General features: G+C 43.4%; 2 protein-coding genes across 2 annotated transcripts; both read left to right on the top strand.

Moving 5' to 3' along the window:
- The first annotated feature begins 489 nt into the window (after positions 1–489).
- On the top strand, positions 490–5,907 carry ube2ka (ubiquitin-conjugating enzyme E2Ka (UBC1 homolog, yeast)). Its single transcript, XM_047585229.1, has 7 exons — positions 490–650; positions 1,794–1,887; positions 2,128–2,186; positions 2,280–2,362; positions 2,762–2,861; positions 4,259–4,387; positions 4,473–5,907. The coding sequence occupies exons 1-7, from the start codon at positions 588–590 to the stop codon at positions 4,545–4,547; spliced, it is 603 nt and encodes a 200-aa protein (XP_047441185.1). The 5' UTR covers positions 490–587; the 3' UTR covers positions 4,548–5,907.
- Positions 5,908–7,605: 1,698 nt separating this feature from the next.
- LOC125008139 (neuronal acetylcholine receptor subunit alpha-9-II) lies at positions 7,606–14,564 on the top strand. The gene is made up of 6 exons (XM_047585228.1): positions 7,606–8,359; positions 8,922–9,067; positions 11,809–11,963; positions 12,348–12,528; positions 12,742–13,093; positions 13,659–14,564. The coding sequence occupies exons 1-6, from the start codon at positions 8,311–8,313 to the stop codon at positions 14,435–14,437; spliced, it is 1,662 nt and encodes a 553-aa protein (XP_047441184.1). The 5' UTR covers positions 7,606–8,310; the 3' UTR covers positions 14,438–14,564.
- Positions 14,565–15,279: the final 715 nt, after the last annotated feature.

Raw genomic sequence — 15,279 nt, 5'->3', positions numbered from 1 at the left:
TAATCTGTAGTCATTGTGTGTTTGGTGTTATTTATTTAGGTTTAGGGGTATTCTGAGACATGTGCATTAAAATGTAACACATCTTCCTCATACTGATTGTATAATTATAATAATAATAATAATAATAATAATAATGGTGATAATAATAATAATGCTAACAATATTAACAACAACAATAATAATAAACAATGACTGATCGCTAAAAGATTAGCCAATGGGAGAGGGTGACCAGGATGGCATTACAGATCACATGAGCCCCTCTCCTCCAGACTGCATGCAGTTTGGTATTAAAATGTTTCCAGTGCCACCAACCATTGCGTTGAAACACATTTTGATATGGTAGATACGTGTCGACGGACTACACCTTCACATTGACAACGACGACTGACGACACCCCGGGCGAACGACGTTACAGCTGTAGTTATATATTTGTTGTTTCTGTTTCTGTTTTTTTTTTTTTTTTTTTTTTTTTGGTAGGGAGGGGGGGTGGGGGGTGCTGAAGGAGCTAGCCTTAGCCTTAGCTAACGTTAGTCAGGTCGGACGGCGACGAGGCCCCAAACCGGACGGGACGGGACCACGGGGGAACCATGGCCAACATCGCGGTTCAGAGGATAAAACGAGAATTCAAGGAAGTGCTTAAAAGCGAAGAGGTTGGTTGTCATGTTTGTGGCCTTCGCGTTTTCCTTCTTTCTTCCTGTGGCTCCACGGGGCTGAATGAGTCGCTAACTGTGTGTCCCTGGATGTAGCATCCAGCCTCCACCACTGCCAGACACGATGGGAACTCAGACCAGATACGAGCACTGTCAATTTACCACAACTTAAATTATTATTATTTTTTTCCCCAGCATTTCTGGTCGCAAACGAGCCGCTGGTTTATTGTGCTAACATTGTGGGCTAGCTTACCATGAGCTAAGCTAGCCGGGCTGGCCCCCAGGAAGACAGTTTGGTTTTATCCTGGTGTGCTACTGAAACCATCCTCCCCCCCCTCATGTGTCTGGTGTTACACTCTCGTTAGATGGCCTGTAACGTGCAGATCGCTTTGATGAGTGCAACAAGTTGAGGTCAACTTTGGCTGAGGCTTGGGAGGGGGGGGGCGAGGGCTGGGGCTGGGTGTCAACTTCTGCTGCCGAGGCAGGTTTGTGTTTGTCTGCGAAGGTGCTCGCTCATCCAGGTCATGGTATGTGTCCCAAAAAAGAGTTTAAAAAAAAAAAAAAAACAGCAACTGGACATGTAGAGTTTTGTGAAAGACGTAGCTTCTTCAGCTCTGTGAGACTGTTGGGAAGTTTGAGGATTAATTAGTAAAACCCCATCAGAAACTTGCTAAGACGAGCAACTGGTGCAGCTCATTTCCATTGACGGCTTTACCTGTCATTGAGGGCGGGGGACTGTTCTGTTTATCCCTGTCCTCTCTCCCTATGAATGGCGTCCTAACTGTGACAGAAGACGTGGTCGGAGAAGACGGGTGGTTTGAAAGAGCGGTAAAGGAAGAGATCTATGTCAGATTGGGAAAAACCTTCTCTAAACAGAGCAGGTGGACTGAGATATATAATCTGCCATCAACTTACAATAAAGTCTTGACTTCTGTCCCACGAGAAGTTCGCACCCCAGTCCCTTAGAGCTGAAGAAGCTACTCGGACAAAGCGTCTTCTGGAAAAACTCAACAGGTCCAGTCGCTTTTTATTTTTGTTTAAACGCTTTTTGGACAGGTTTGCGTTTGGCCGCATGCTACCTCAACACTTTGCAGCCTGCCTGTCCGCTGACGTTGTAACACTTCTGTTTTTTCACCCATTCAGACAAGCAAAAACCAGATAAAGGTGGATCTGGTGGACGAGAACTTCACAGAACTCAAAGGGGAGATAGCAGGGCCGCCTGACACGCCATATGAAGGTGAGGGGCTCATGTAGACGCACACACCACGGTTGCACAACCTTGTTATGTGACACTGGGCGTCACTGACAACTTGATTTTGAGGCCTATTAACTATTAACTATTATCGGAGGCTTTTTATTCCTAATAATGTAAGCTGGAATAATTTGCATCTTAACAGTCACCCTTTAACTGCATGTTTAAAAAAATAAACCTGTGGCGACTCTGAGATTTCTACCGAAACGTGTTTCTTTCTTCCAGGGGGTAGATATCAACTAGAAATTAAAATTCCAGAGACGTATCCGTTCAATCCACCCAAGGTAGAGATTCATCGCCACATCCCTTCCCTTGCGTACGTTGGGGCTAATACACTAATAACTTTCTTTCGTGTCATTTTTCATTTAATATTTCAGGTGCGGTTTATCACAAAGATCTGGCATCCCAACATCAGCTCAGTCACAGGTGCAATATGTCTGGACATTCTCAAAGACCAGTGGTGAGTAAATCCGCGCCGGCGTCCTCTCCATTTCTCATCCGTCACACACTAATACTTTCTGGTTGTGTGAGAAAGTATTTTCCATCCTGCGTCGTTATTCGTTTCGGTTTTACGCTGCTTCCAGTGCGCACATTAACAAAGTCCTTCTTGTCAACTTACTCTAACTAAACTAAATCTAAACTAATGCAAAGTTCCTCGTTGTACGTCGTTCGAAACTATTAACATTATACAGCATAATGCACATAAATAGAAGTTAAATAGAAGTTAAATGGGTCATTGAACCTGATGATTTGTGTGTCAGTATTTGGATGAAAACACGTCTGCAGGTGTCGGATCCTTTGAGGAGAGGTGGCCGTGAATCGGTGGCGTCGTTAAACCGTAGTATTTCTGTGGTTTCAGGGCGGCAGCCATGACGCTGAGGACGGTCCTCCTGTCATTACAAGCCCTACTGGCAGCCGCAGAACCAGATGATCCACAAGATGCAGTGGTAGCCAATCAGGTGGGTGTGCATGTGTATTTACATTTTCATCTTTGGTCTGTAAATTCCTTTGACAAATCACTGCTGATGACTGACACTGAAAAGGTTTGGAAACCCTCTATAAACACCAATGCCCCAAACAGCGTCACACCATTGGAAGAAATTCTCAAAAGCAGTGAACCCCTGTAGTGTCGGAATAGTTAGCACTCATTAAAAGTTTAAAAGCGCTACATCGGCATTGTTTAAAGTCTGTGACGAACGAGACGCGTTGGCTTACTCGCCTCTTTTGTTCTCCGTTGTTTTCCTGCATTCGGTTAAAGCCGCTCAGACACAGTTTGTCAATATCACTACAAACAGAAACCTTAAAGCCTCTGGTTCCAAACACTTGACATATTGACTCTGCAGATTCTGCTTTCGAGGTATTTGCCGAACCGTCTGGAAACAAATATCTCGGGAACGCCTTCAGTAAATTTGTTCAAATTTGGCTCAGAGGAGCAAAACACACTATATATGTCACGCTATGAATGTACTGTACATTACAGCTTGAATGATTAGTGGAGGCGTACAAACGCGTTATTCTATATAGTTGAAGTCAAATGTTTATGTACATGGCTGGATGGATTATTTCTTTACCAGTAATGTGAAACTGTTTTGCAGTGAGCTGTTTGCTACTTGTTTCTCTTTTTAAGAATAAAAAGAATATCCTACTCTAGAAAGCACATTATCACTAATTAGTCATCTGTTGATGACCAACAAACAAAACGTGGTGAAACATACAAAGGAAAACAATGAAGTTGCATAAGAGCCAGTGCAGCAGGCTTTTCAGTTCAAATGATAATGTGCTCCACTGCTAACGGTTTGTTTTGTAGAGGTGATATTTGACTACATAGCAACTCGTTTATTAAAATTATGTTAAGTGCAAAATTTGACGAGAGCCACAGCTGCCTAATTTTATTCATTCAATCTATTTCCTCACCAGTGGATGAGTGGATATTGACTCTCGTCATTACAGCTGAAGAATGCCACATAAGCAGAGCTTCGCAGCACTGGGCAGAAATGGCTGCCAGGCAGACGGCAGCTCTCCCAGTCGCTCCGGCTCCGAATATCGTGTCGGCTTCTAAAATCTTGCTGGAATTACGCTATTAGTCATCTGTTGTGTGCACGTACACAAAACAGTGCCGATGAGTCATAAGTGCTGTACCTCAGAGGGACGTAGTGGTGATTGTTGCCTTGAGTATTTGCAGTCAAGTATCAAATACCTGTGCCAAAAAAAAAAAAGTTATTTCTCACAAACAAATATCTGCATCTTTTCAGCACGAATAGCGAAAGTGCCAGTTTGTCGACAGTGGTTTGCCAAAGCCCTTTCAGATGTCGCAATGTGTTGTAATTGCGTCCTCTCACGTTTGTTCACCGCACAGTACAAGCAGAACCCAGAGATGTTTAAACAGACGGCGAGGCTCTGGTCTCACGTCTACGCAGACGCTCCCGTCTCCAGTCCGGAGTACACACGCAAAATAGACAAACTCTGTGCCATGGGCTTTGAAAAAGTAAGCATCCCCCAAACTTTCCCTCCCCCTCCTTCTCCCCCACCGTGTGCGCTTTGTTGCTGAATTGGTTTGTTTTCCTCCACAGAATGCAGTAATAGTGGCGTTGTCGTCAAAATCCTGGGACGTGGAGACGGCGACAGAGCTGCTGCTCAGCAACTGAATTTTGACACCCTCTTCATCTTCCTCTTAATCTCCATCTCTCCCTACACACACACACACACACACACACTCTCTGACTTGTCGTTGTCTCAAGGCGTCTCCCCCCCTTGTCGTTACCCCTCCGTCGCACAGTGGACTCCGCGCCTCCACTCGTCCCCTCTGTCCCGACCCTCTTCTCATCCCCTCCGTGTGGCATCTCCCCTCTGTCCACATCGCCTCCGCTGTACCACACTCCAATCAGCCGCTCGGCGAGCTCTTATCTCTGGTTTCTTTAAGTTCATCCAACATTCCACTCAGCGCTACAATCAGAAACCCAACCCGCATCTCAGCCCCCTTTGAAGAAAAACGCCAGATTACGGACCCCGCCCACGTCGGCTTTGCCGGCTCTGTCCGAGAAGCAGCTTATCCTTGCCTATGCAGTGCATTTACTTTCATTTGTGAAAACCTTTTTGTAGGAAAGAGTCAAGCCATTCGAGGGGCTCTTTTGGACGCGGTCCTAAGTTTTACACACTTCAGGACCTGTTTTCTAAAAAGGGAATAAGCCGAGTCCTAAATGGTCGTCGCTGTTAAAGGAAAAAATAAAATAATTTGTGCTGTTTCCAAACTACTTGCACTCGCTCACGCATCCCCGGATAATAATGTTAAGTTGAAGTTACTCTGTAGTGAATTGTTTTCTAAAACGAGAGGTGTGGTTTTGCACAAGGATAGTTTATTGAACACATCTAGCTAGTAGATCCCAGCATTGTGATGTTTTTTTTTTTTTTTTCTTTTAGGAAAAGTCTTCTTTAGTTTTGTTATGAGAGTTTTCGAGGACTGTAATAGTGCATGGATTGAACACATAAGTTTCTGGGGAGCGTCGGTGTAGCACAATCACTTCGCACGCCACGTGGCTCGGCTTATTCCGCGTCGTGGAAACCAGCTCTTGAAGTGTCACAGAGGTGTTCACGCTGTAGCCATACTCATCGCCATGCCACATTTCCTCCTCCTCCTCCTCCTCCTCCTCCTCCTCAAAAGTCAAAAGCTGACGGACCCAAAGCCCCCGCAGGGAATCCTACCTTCCTCCCCTCACACCTGTCACTTCACCCGCTCCTTCCTTCCCTCCCACAATTTTAAAAGATCTATTTGGTTTTATCCTTCTGCAGGAATACGGTTGGATTCTTGTTTTTAAACCGAGAGAAACAAACACACACAAAAAAAACAAAAAAAAAAAAACATGTTCCGCTGTAACACAACCTGTCACGAGTCTGGATGAAAATGGTTCAAAATGAGTTTGAAAAATATTGCATCAACTTAACTAAGCCAACAGATAAATATGTCAATGATTCATCTGTAAATAAAATATTAAAGTCTGTGTAAATTAATCCATATTGTCTTTTGTGACATCTGTTATAAATCCCAAGAAACATAATGCAGCCACTTTCTTAAAATATTAAAACCTAGGTGCAGTATTGATAAATCGAGGGCCTATTTGCGTGTCCTATGTTTGACTCTGCATGTATTTGAATAAAAATGAGGCTGAGAAGTTAAATTCACTGCACCTACAGAAATCAAACCCACAGGGACTAACGTTGCGGTGAAATTGGAACGAGAAGGTCAATTTGGATGAAGAATGTGCAGAGTGGAGTTTGTCTTTTGCACAGTGCTACTTGGTGCAATGACGTTGCGTTTAGTTCCTGTTGGAGCAAGAGCATTCGGAGCCGCAATAAGGAAGTGAACAGGCACTCGTCAAGCTTAGACCGGGTATGATAACAGATGGCCTGCTTGGTGGCGTGTTGTGCCATGCTGAACGTGTCCAAGAAACCCTGGCAATAATCATTTACGCATTATTTCAGCCTACACCAAAAAAAAAAAAAAGTAAAAATAAATCAATCACTGGCTCGTTTCTAAATAAACAGTCGGGAGTGATGTGACCCCAGAGACGATGATGCACCTGCTGCAAACTGAAGCAGCCTCGGGTATCGACACAGGCTCATTTTTGTGTCGTGTCCCTGGATGCTGGCACATCACTGATTCATATCTACCACCTGGAACTCCTCCAAGCATCCCGGGGTCCTGGACTGTGTTATATTAGACTTAATATACCAGACTGGAAGCTTCCTGGCTCAGGTAATGATTGAATGACTAAAAAATACACGAATAAACTCTTTGCATCGCTCAAGTCTTCCAAAGAGCTGACACCAGCACAGCGACCTCCTTTTCTTCCCGTTCTACTCACCTGTAGGTTTGGACTGTGACTCCTGCACTACTCCTGTTGGGAGGTCTTTCACATAGCGTTGACGTTAGTCATGTAACATTCACGTTTATTGGAATGACTGGAAACACAGTTATTATTCAGTAAAATACTGCATGCACAGCACAGATCAAGCATAACATTATGACCACCTCCCTAATAATGTGTGTGTCTCCAAAACAGTTGTGACTCATCAGAAAATGGACATGTGCCTACTGACGGTGTTTTTTGGTGTCTGGAAACAGAATGTTGTAGTGGGGGTCTTTGGGTCCTATGGGTTGAGGGGAGGGGCCCCAGTGGATCATCTCACAGATGCTTGACCAGTTGGATCTAGTGAATTTTTGAGGTCAGCTTGAGGTCAACAACTTGTGCTGGTTTTCATGTTTTTTGAGTTGTTCCTTAACTGTTTTTGTGTCAGGATGCATCCTGATGGGGATGGCTGCTGCCATCAAGCAGTGTCATTACAGGGGTCTAAAAGTTTCCTATATCTTCAACAGGGGGTCCACACCCTCAACCTCTAGGGGGTCGCAGAATGATTGGTTGATTTTATATATATATATATATGGTTTACACCCACAAATTTTAATTTCTTTAAATATGAACATGAATCCAACACATTTTAGTAAAGGGATAAGGGACAGCTTAATATTGAATGCAAAATGACAATAATAATGTATATTTATAAATAGCACTAGGCTGAGTTTAATATAGAACACATGTAGTAGGTAGAGGGTCCATACTTCATCTCTCCATCAGTTTGGGGCCCTAGAAGAAAACTGAACTGTCACAAGATGGTCACTTCTCCTGACAGTGGTCATAATGTTGTGGCTCATCGGTGTATAATTGGTTAGTTCACAGTCTTCAGTTAATAAAAGCCTTTACATAATTAAATTGAATTTATTTAGAGTTATTTAGGGTTTTCCTAAAGACAATTTGGAGATTATAATATACAATTATAATGTAACAAATAAAACGTAATCAATAAGCCTCATGTTGAGTCCAGTTTAAAATCCCAGCGATTATTATTATTTTTATTTATTTTATTTAGTTTTTTGTCCCTTTCCTGGCCTTATTGCTTATTGTTTTATTTAACATTTGAGGCGTTTGACCAGATGTTTTTTTTTCCCCTAATGGGTTCCTTTATTGATATTTCCCCTCCGCATCCTCCTGATATTGGCAGTACATAATGTGGATCATCCCCGCAGCAGCACCTGGCTGCTTGACAGGTGAATAGTCCCGTGTGTGATGAAGCGAGGATTCGCGGGCATCCTGTTTCCCTCGGTCTGCTGCTGCTGCTATGTGATAGCCAGAGATCTATTCCTTGTCTCAGTGAGCTCAGCAGACATGCTGGCTCCCCTGCCAAGCACTAAGAGCTGGACTCGCTGCCCGGACGGACAGATAGTGTCTTGCTATCTCCAGCCGAGTTCAATCGGGGTTGAACGGGCATCATGTAGGCCTCACCGGGGATGAGACCGGGGATTGTTGCTGCTCATTGCTGCTCGAGGTTTCCCTTTAATCTTGGCGGTGTTCAGAAATGCTCACGATGATCCCAGTAATCTGTTTGGCGATGCTGCTTCCTGGAGGTGAGACAAACTCGATCAAGTCGTTACACACGAACAAACATTATTTTTGAACATTAGTTGAACAAATCGTGACTTTTAAGTTTTTAATAGAAAGACGTCAGTGTTGTTCGTCAAGGTTAAGTTTGGTGCTGATTGCGTAATTACGCATAGCGCGCTATGGCTTTAAAGTAAAACTATTTAGCTGAAGTGCGTGATAAAAGTATGACATTATATTTACCGACGCTGGACTATGCACATTTTCTCATCTATGAACTCAAAATAAATTCTGGCAAAAAATAAAATTATTCTTTGAAATACAGAAACAGGTACTTCGAATTTTCATGTATCTTTATGTCCCGATAGTACTTAATACTTCAAGAAGCAAATATCAGTAATGACTACACAAAAGAAAAAGCTAAGAAAAAGCTTCTTTAAGGAAGTTTAAATTAAGGCCTGTGCTTTCAGAGATGACGGCCCTGAATGGTTTTACAAATATGAGTACACACATTAAGAAGCTCAGGTCCAGTCCTGTAATGAACTGGAAAATATTTGCTTTATGAGCAAATATTCTTTCCCCCTCCAGTGGTTCACTCTGCTCAGGGTCACTTCGCCCAGAAGCTCCTGAACGATCTAATGGAGAACTACTCCAGCGCCCTGCGGCCTGTGGAGGACACAGACAGGGCCCTCAACGTCACCTTACAGATCACCCTCTCTCAGATCAAAGACATGGTGAGTATAAGCTCATAAGAAAGCTCATTACAGATGGCGTACAGTATATTATGATACGGAGGATACAGTGTGTTATCGCTGTCCACAACTAAAAAAATCTTACCTGAGAATTTCTTTGATAAATTGGTCATCCTCCTGAGACCAAGCAAAATTAAAGTTTGACATCTCTGCAGTTTTGACAGACAAAGAAACAAACCTAAAACTAAAATGAAAAAAAAAAAAAAAAAAAATGCATTTCTGAGCAAAGCTCTCTCTGCTTCTCTCAAATTATGATCATCTGTAATACCATGAATTCGAAAGAAACACAGATGTATTAGGTCTCATTGTCCACTGTAAATGAAGAACTTGAGCTTTGAAGGTTCTAATACCCCTTTTCTAACTAATATCAAACGTCCACGTTAGAACCACCATAAATGTATATTCCTAAACTGCTTACCTCTCTTGTTCTCATAAAATATCACTGCTGAGATATCACATAATTTGAAAATGTGCTCAACAATTATATACCGTTGAAATGTCCAGAATGTCCCCCACACAGCACATTAAGTTTAAGCCCCATAGCTTGTTTAGTATTTAATTTGTTCACTGGAGACTCATGTCCCACACATTAACCATAAATTAACCAGCAAGACTTAAAACCCATATGTATATGTTTTACCTAAATAAAAAAAAAGAAAACCTTTTTTGAAATCTGTACATTAATCTACCCACATTATATACATTATATTATACTATATGTGATGCCTGTTATTTAACTTTTTTTTTAATTATTGCTAAGCAACAAAACAAAATCAACAACGAAAAAGTACAGTATACTGGCAGATCAATTAGCGAATCTTAAGTAAAATTTCAAATTACTGATGAAACCTGAGTATGCAGATATCCATATGGTGTAAGTGACACCACTGGACCTGGAACAAAAAGTTGAAGATGAGCTGCTGAATGTCGATTCGCCTTCTGACGGATCTTCATCAGTATCAGTGCCGTGACCAAAGCCCGAGTTTGACGACGCTGATGTAGATGAATGACAGGTAAACTTCCTACAGTTACTCGGCTGGTTCAGGTTCCCGTTCGGGTTCAGCGGCGTTGTCACCCTACGGCAAATTAGTTTTTGCATTATGAGTGCGTGTGTAGCTGAAGAATGAGAACCAGCTCCCCTACTACACTTAATGTCATTTTTAAAGAAACGCTAGCGAGGGCCACACCACAAATGCGTGTGTGTGTTAAAGTGTCCTATTACTCAAAAGTGGTTATGTGTTCTTTGGTTGGTTATATGTTCCCTCATCCACCAGTCACTGATCATCCACCTGATATTGACAGACGGGTCTGGATTTCAGCTGTTGGGATAATCTGAGTAACGGCCCACGTAATGTCCATTAGCAGCTGAGAACTGAGAAGGGGATTGAGAGGAGGATCTCTCCCCTAAGGTGCTGTTATTGCTCGTATCTAATGTGTAGGTATAAAGTTATATGCAAAACTTGGTAAATAACAAATTTGTTGGTTTCTAAAGTGAAAAGGAGAAAGAACAGTCCCTGCAGCTTTCTCTCTCATTCCACGAAGCATTGAACAAAGTCAAAACTCCATTAATTCGTTCTTGTTCTAATTTTAATTTTGCTTGTTAGCAGGTTAAAAGTTGACGGTAACTGTAGAGCCTGATACATTTTCAGTCTCTTCGCACCCTGTGGTAACACTCGCCAACCACCAACTTATCTAAGTATCCAGCCGAGGGCGTAAAATGAAACTAATTGCCGTCGACAAACCAGATAAACATCTCAAAGCACGAACAATTTTCAAGTGTCCGCGATGCCATTAAGAAACGAAGGGGAAGTACAGACAAGGGGAAGCTGAGATCTGGAAGACAAGAAAAAAGAATGTGCCTGCGAGAGAGCTACAGAATGGTTTGGCTGACACTGGAGTGGTGGTGCAGTGTTTCACTGTGCAGCATTGATGTACAAACATGGGCTACATGGAGGAGTCGTCAGCAGGAAACCTTAACCTGCAAAAACCTTAGTCATCACAAAAGTCAGCGTCTCAGGTAGTGCACAGGAGCGTCCGGATGTGCCAGAGCTTTGTGTTCGTACTCGCCAAGTGTATGTTAGGAGTGGAAAAATGCCAATATCTGATGAAAAAGCAAGACATTGTTAAAGTGAAAACTCTAACTGTGAAAACAATGATAAAGGGGCCCCCCTGTCAGCTACCTTCTGGTATATTATTTTGCAAAGGCAACCCTAAACCCTCTTAAAACTATGAAGGCCCTGTGGTGCATCAACAGTATTCTAATAGGGGACACCATTTATATACATTTATATGACATATTTGGCTAGATTGGGCTCAAACCACAAGCCCAACTACCACCTTTGCAAGGGGCCCTTCAGACCCTAGGAACGCCCCTCCTGGTAATCATGGGCTTACATTGCAACCAGTGACGCGGTAAACATGACACAAATAGGCCCAATAACCAATTTCACAAAAAAGTCCTCAAAATCCTCCTCAAGCTATGCCAAGAATTTTAATCTGAAGCTTTTGAAGTGTCCCTCGCTGCTCCCTGACTTTAACGTCACAGAATATAAATCAGTTTTTAAACGTGTGTTACAGGCAGAGCAAACGTACCTTAGAACTTGATATTGCAACTAAAAATCTAGAAGAGAGACTTGGCTGCAATCTGTGATGTCTTCCATAGGAGGTTGTGCTTTGCAAGTACTTTTTCTCGTTAGCTCATGAATGTGACTCTGCGTGCGAAGGACGAGAGGAACCAGGTGCTGATCGCCTACCTGTGGATCAGGCAGACGTGGCACGATGCGTACCTGAAGTGGGATAAAGAGGACTATGACGGGCTGGAGGTCATCCACATCCCCAGCAGCCTGGTGTGGAGGCCCGACCTCGTCCTCTATAACAAGTACGCCCGTACGTCGTTCACGCGTAGCCTTTATTGATTTTTATATGCGTGTGAACACACTGGAAGTGGGGAAAATGCCTTGTTGGCACCTTACATTTGATTTCTCTTCAAAACCTTGTTTTAGTCACTAAAGACATCAATTTGATCTTTTTGAACTTTTATATCACAAGCAGCAGCATTGCACATACACGCATGTATACTTACTAACGAACTTAATGATACATTTCATCTTGTATCTTTAAAATATCAGTAAGCGTAGATTTTATTACATAGACAGGTGCCTAATAGCTACAAAAACGTCCAACTCTCAAACTCCTCTCACCTCATATGAAGCTCACTGCCTTTCACAAAGTTATTTCCCCTCAACTAGTCCTCTTCTTCCAGAGCCGACGACGACTTCTCGGGGCCGATGGACACCAATGTGAGGCTGCGCTACAATGGAGAGATAACCTGGGACGCTCCGGCCATCACCAAGAGCTCCTGCGTCGTGGACGTCTCCTACTTCCCGTTTGACAGCCAGGAATGCAACCTCACCTTTGGTTCATGGACTTACAATGGCAACCAGGTCTGTGTCACCAAAACGAATCAACCCAGTGCTGTGTGTTAGACAAGGGGATTGGAATCAGACATCAGATGCTCATATACTTTTACTCATTGCCTATTCTAGTTCGTAAATCTGTGTGTGCATACATTTCCTGAGTTGTTGGTTGGTTAATCTGTCTTTTCCTTGGAAAATATCTCCTTCTCTGAGCCTACTCATCCTTCACCCTAATTCCAGGTAGACATCATTATGGGCATGGAGAGCGGCGACCTGTCAGACTTTGTGGAAAACGTGGAGTGGGAGTGCCACGGGATGCCGGCCACCAAGAATGTCATAATGTACGGCTGCTGCTCCGACCCGTATCCAGACATCACCTATACCGTTCTCCTGCAGCGCCGCTCTTCCTTTTACATCTTCAACCTCCTCCTCCCTTGCTTCCTCATCTCCTTCTTGGCTCCTCTGGGTTTCTACCTGCCTGCAGACTCCGGGGAGAAGGTTTCCCTCGGGGTGACGGTGCTCCTGGCTCTCACCGTGTTCCAGCTGATGGTGGCGGAGAGCATGCCGCCATCAGAAAGTGTCCCTCTTATAGGTAATTTGTTTGGGATAGTGTAAAAGCCAACACGTATTGACCGTTTTATAGATTTTCCGCAGAAGATTGCATTGCTGTCGCTCTTGATTGCCACTAATTCTTGTACAAACTCTCATGGTCAGCAGATGATATAACATAATGAACTAATGACGGCCTGACCTTTCTTCTCGCTGCATCACAGGGTGAACATCAGTGGTTTTTAATCAAATTTCCCCCTCAGGATTAATTGCAATAATTTTCCATGTTGCATGTTAAGGTTAAAAGGTATATTAGACATAAAATTGTCTAATGAGGCTGACCTGAAGCGTTGCTGACTTTAGGTGAGAGGTTTGTGCCCTGGACAGGCCACAGGGTAATCACAGGATGTCTTTAATATACTCAGAAATCTCCAGATTACAATTATTTTCCCTATAGCCGCAGAAGAATTTTGTTTTAACTGCTAATTAGCAAATGCAATGACGTTAGCATGCACATTATGTACGGAATACAGTGTGACATACTGAGAAATGACGGTAAAAGACCACAAAAGAACTTATCTAACTTGTTGTTCCCTTCTGTTACACAGGAAAGTACTATATTGCTACCATGACCATGGTCACTGCCTCCACATCCCTCACCATCTTCATCATGAACATCCACTTCTGCGGCGCAGAGGCCAAGCCAGTTCCCCACTGGGCCAAAGTCCTCATCATTGACTACATGTCCAAGATTTTCTTTGTTTACGAGGTGGGCGAGAACTGCGCCTCTGCCTCCTCTTCGTCTTCTCACTCGCCCCAGGACGACGCCCGTCACTCGCAAATCAACGGTCACGTGCACTCGAACGGGAAACCTGGGAGCCACGGCGGCCAAGACGACCGGCGCAGCCACAGATACCCCAGACCTCAGACTCCCAGACTTCCTCAACACTCCAAAGTGAAAGTCCAGCACCACATCACCCGAGAGGAGAACAGCCACCTGTCCAGTTTTGCACCTTCAAAGTATGAGAGCACCAATGGTAAAATCCCGACGAGTGACTGCTGTAAAGAAGACCAGAAGGTCCCGTATTACCCTGAGGATCACAAACTTCCCTGCTGCCCCGAAGACAAAAAGCCTCCACCTCAAGGCCCCACCGTAACTTTTGGCCCCTGTGTGTTCTGTAGCCATGGCAGTGGGATCCCCGGGGCGGACACCAAGCTGGTGCGCAATGTTGAGTATATAGCAAACTGTTTTAGAGAGCAGAGGGCCACATGCGCCAAGGGGGCAGAGTGGAAGAAGATAGCCAAGGTGATGGATAGATTCTTCATGTGGATTTTCTTCATCATGGTTTTCCTCATGAGCATCCTCATCATCGGAAAGGCACCGTGACCAAGTAGAGATGCCTTCTCTGTCTTTTTTTCTTTCATTTCAATATTGGACTCAGTGGAAACTTTTTAGTCAACAGAAAAAAGTCAAATGGACTATTTTTTTTTTTTTTAAATAAACATATTGCACACTGAAACATGTGGACTTTGTGACTTTCTCTGCCATCATATGTTTATTAGAGCGATTTAAAATAATACGAATGACTAAGCATTAAAGACCCCTCCCGGACTACGTCACTGTGACGTCACAGTGTGGAGGCAAAACAGAGGGACGCTTGAGGCGAACAGTCACTTTCAACCATGAAAATGGCATCTTGTTGTATTTTTTGGTGCCAAAACCGAAAAATCGAAAACACTAACTTGAAGTTTTACAGCCGCTGCCAGTTGTAGACAACTTTGGTTTGGTTTTAGCAGTTAAAAGAAAGGACTGGAGTGAGACAATCAACAACACGCACTTCATATCAGGTCAGATTAATATGTAATGCATCATCAGTTTCAGCCTGGATAAGTTATGGATTAGAATAAATTGTGACTGAAATTATGTTAAGTTAATCATTATTTAGGGGATTCTTTTTACATGTTAATGCTAATGCTAACCGCGAGCTAACGCTAACTTGCATGTTTCAGGGATGTCCAAGCAGAAGTTGCATTCACTACATTACCCTCCACAGTGGTTCCACTTCCACTTCTTGTAATATCTTTGTTGGAGAGTCTTCACTTGATAAAGACAGACCAGACCCTCTGTGTCCGGCTTTGGTCAAATCGTCCATCCAGTGAGCGAGAGTGTAGGGGTCGGTGAATATAGTCAGCCAGAGTTTTTAAAACACATTCATGGTCTCGGAGAGT

The sequence above is a fragment of the Mugil cephalus genome, chromosome 5 (assembly GCF_022458985.1).
Source record: "Mugil cephalus isolate CIBA_MC_2020 chromosome 5, CIBA_Mcephalus_1.1, whole genome shotgun sequence".
In the NCBI taxonomy this organism is placed as follows: Eukaryota; Metazoa; Chordata; class Actinopteri; order Mugiliformes; family Mugilidae; genus Mugil; species Mugil cephalus.
Note: the sequence above shows the minus strand (reverse complement) of the source record. Positions and strands in the feature narration are given on the sequence as shown.

Excerpts from the sequence above, each read along its gene's own strand:
- LOC125008139 (XM_047585228.1), top strand. The coding sequence starts at position 8,311 with ATGCTCACGATGATCCCAGTAATCTGTTTGGCGATGCTGCTTCCTGGA. Across the intron at positions 8,360-8,921 it reads GGCGATGCTGCTTCCTGGAG|TGGTTCACTCTGCTCAGGGT; the intron begins GTGAGACAAACT and ends TTCCCCCTCCAG. Across the intron at positions 12,529-12,741 it reads GGACTTACAATGGCAACCAG|GTAGACATCATTATGGGCAT; the intron begins GTCTGTGTCACC and ends CCCTAATTCCAG.
- ube2ka (XM_047585229.1), top strand. The coding sequence starts at position 588 with ATGGCCAACATCGCGGTTCAGAGGATAAAACGAGAATTCAAGGAAGTG. Across the intron at positions 1,888-2,127 it reads GCCTGACACGCCATATGAAG|GGGGTAGATATCAACTAGAA; the intron begins GTGAGGGGCTCA and ends TCTTTCTTCCAG. Across the intron at positions 4,388-4,472 it reads GTGCCATGGGCTTTGAAAAA|AATGCAGTAATAGTGGCGTT; the intron begins GTAAGCATCCCC and ends TTTCCTCCACAG.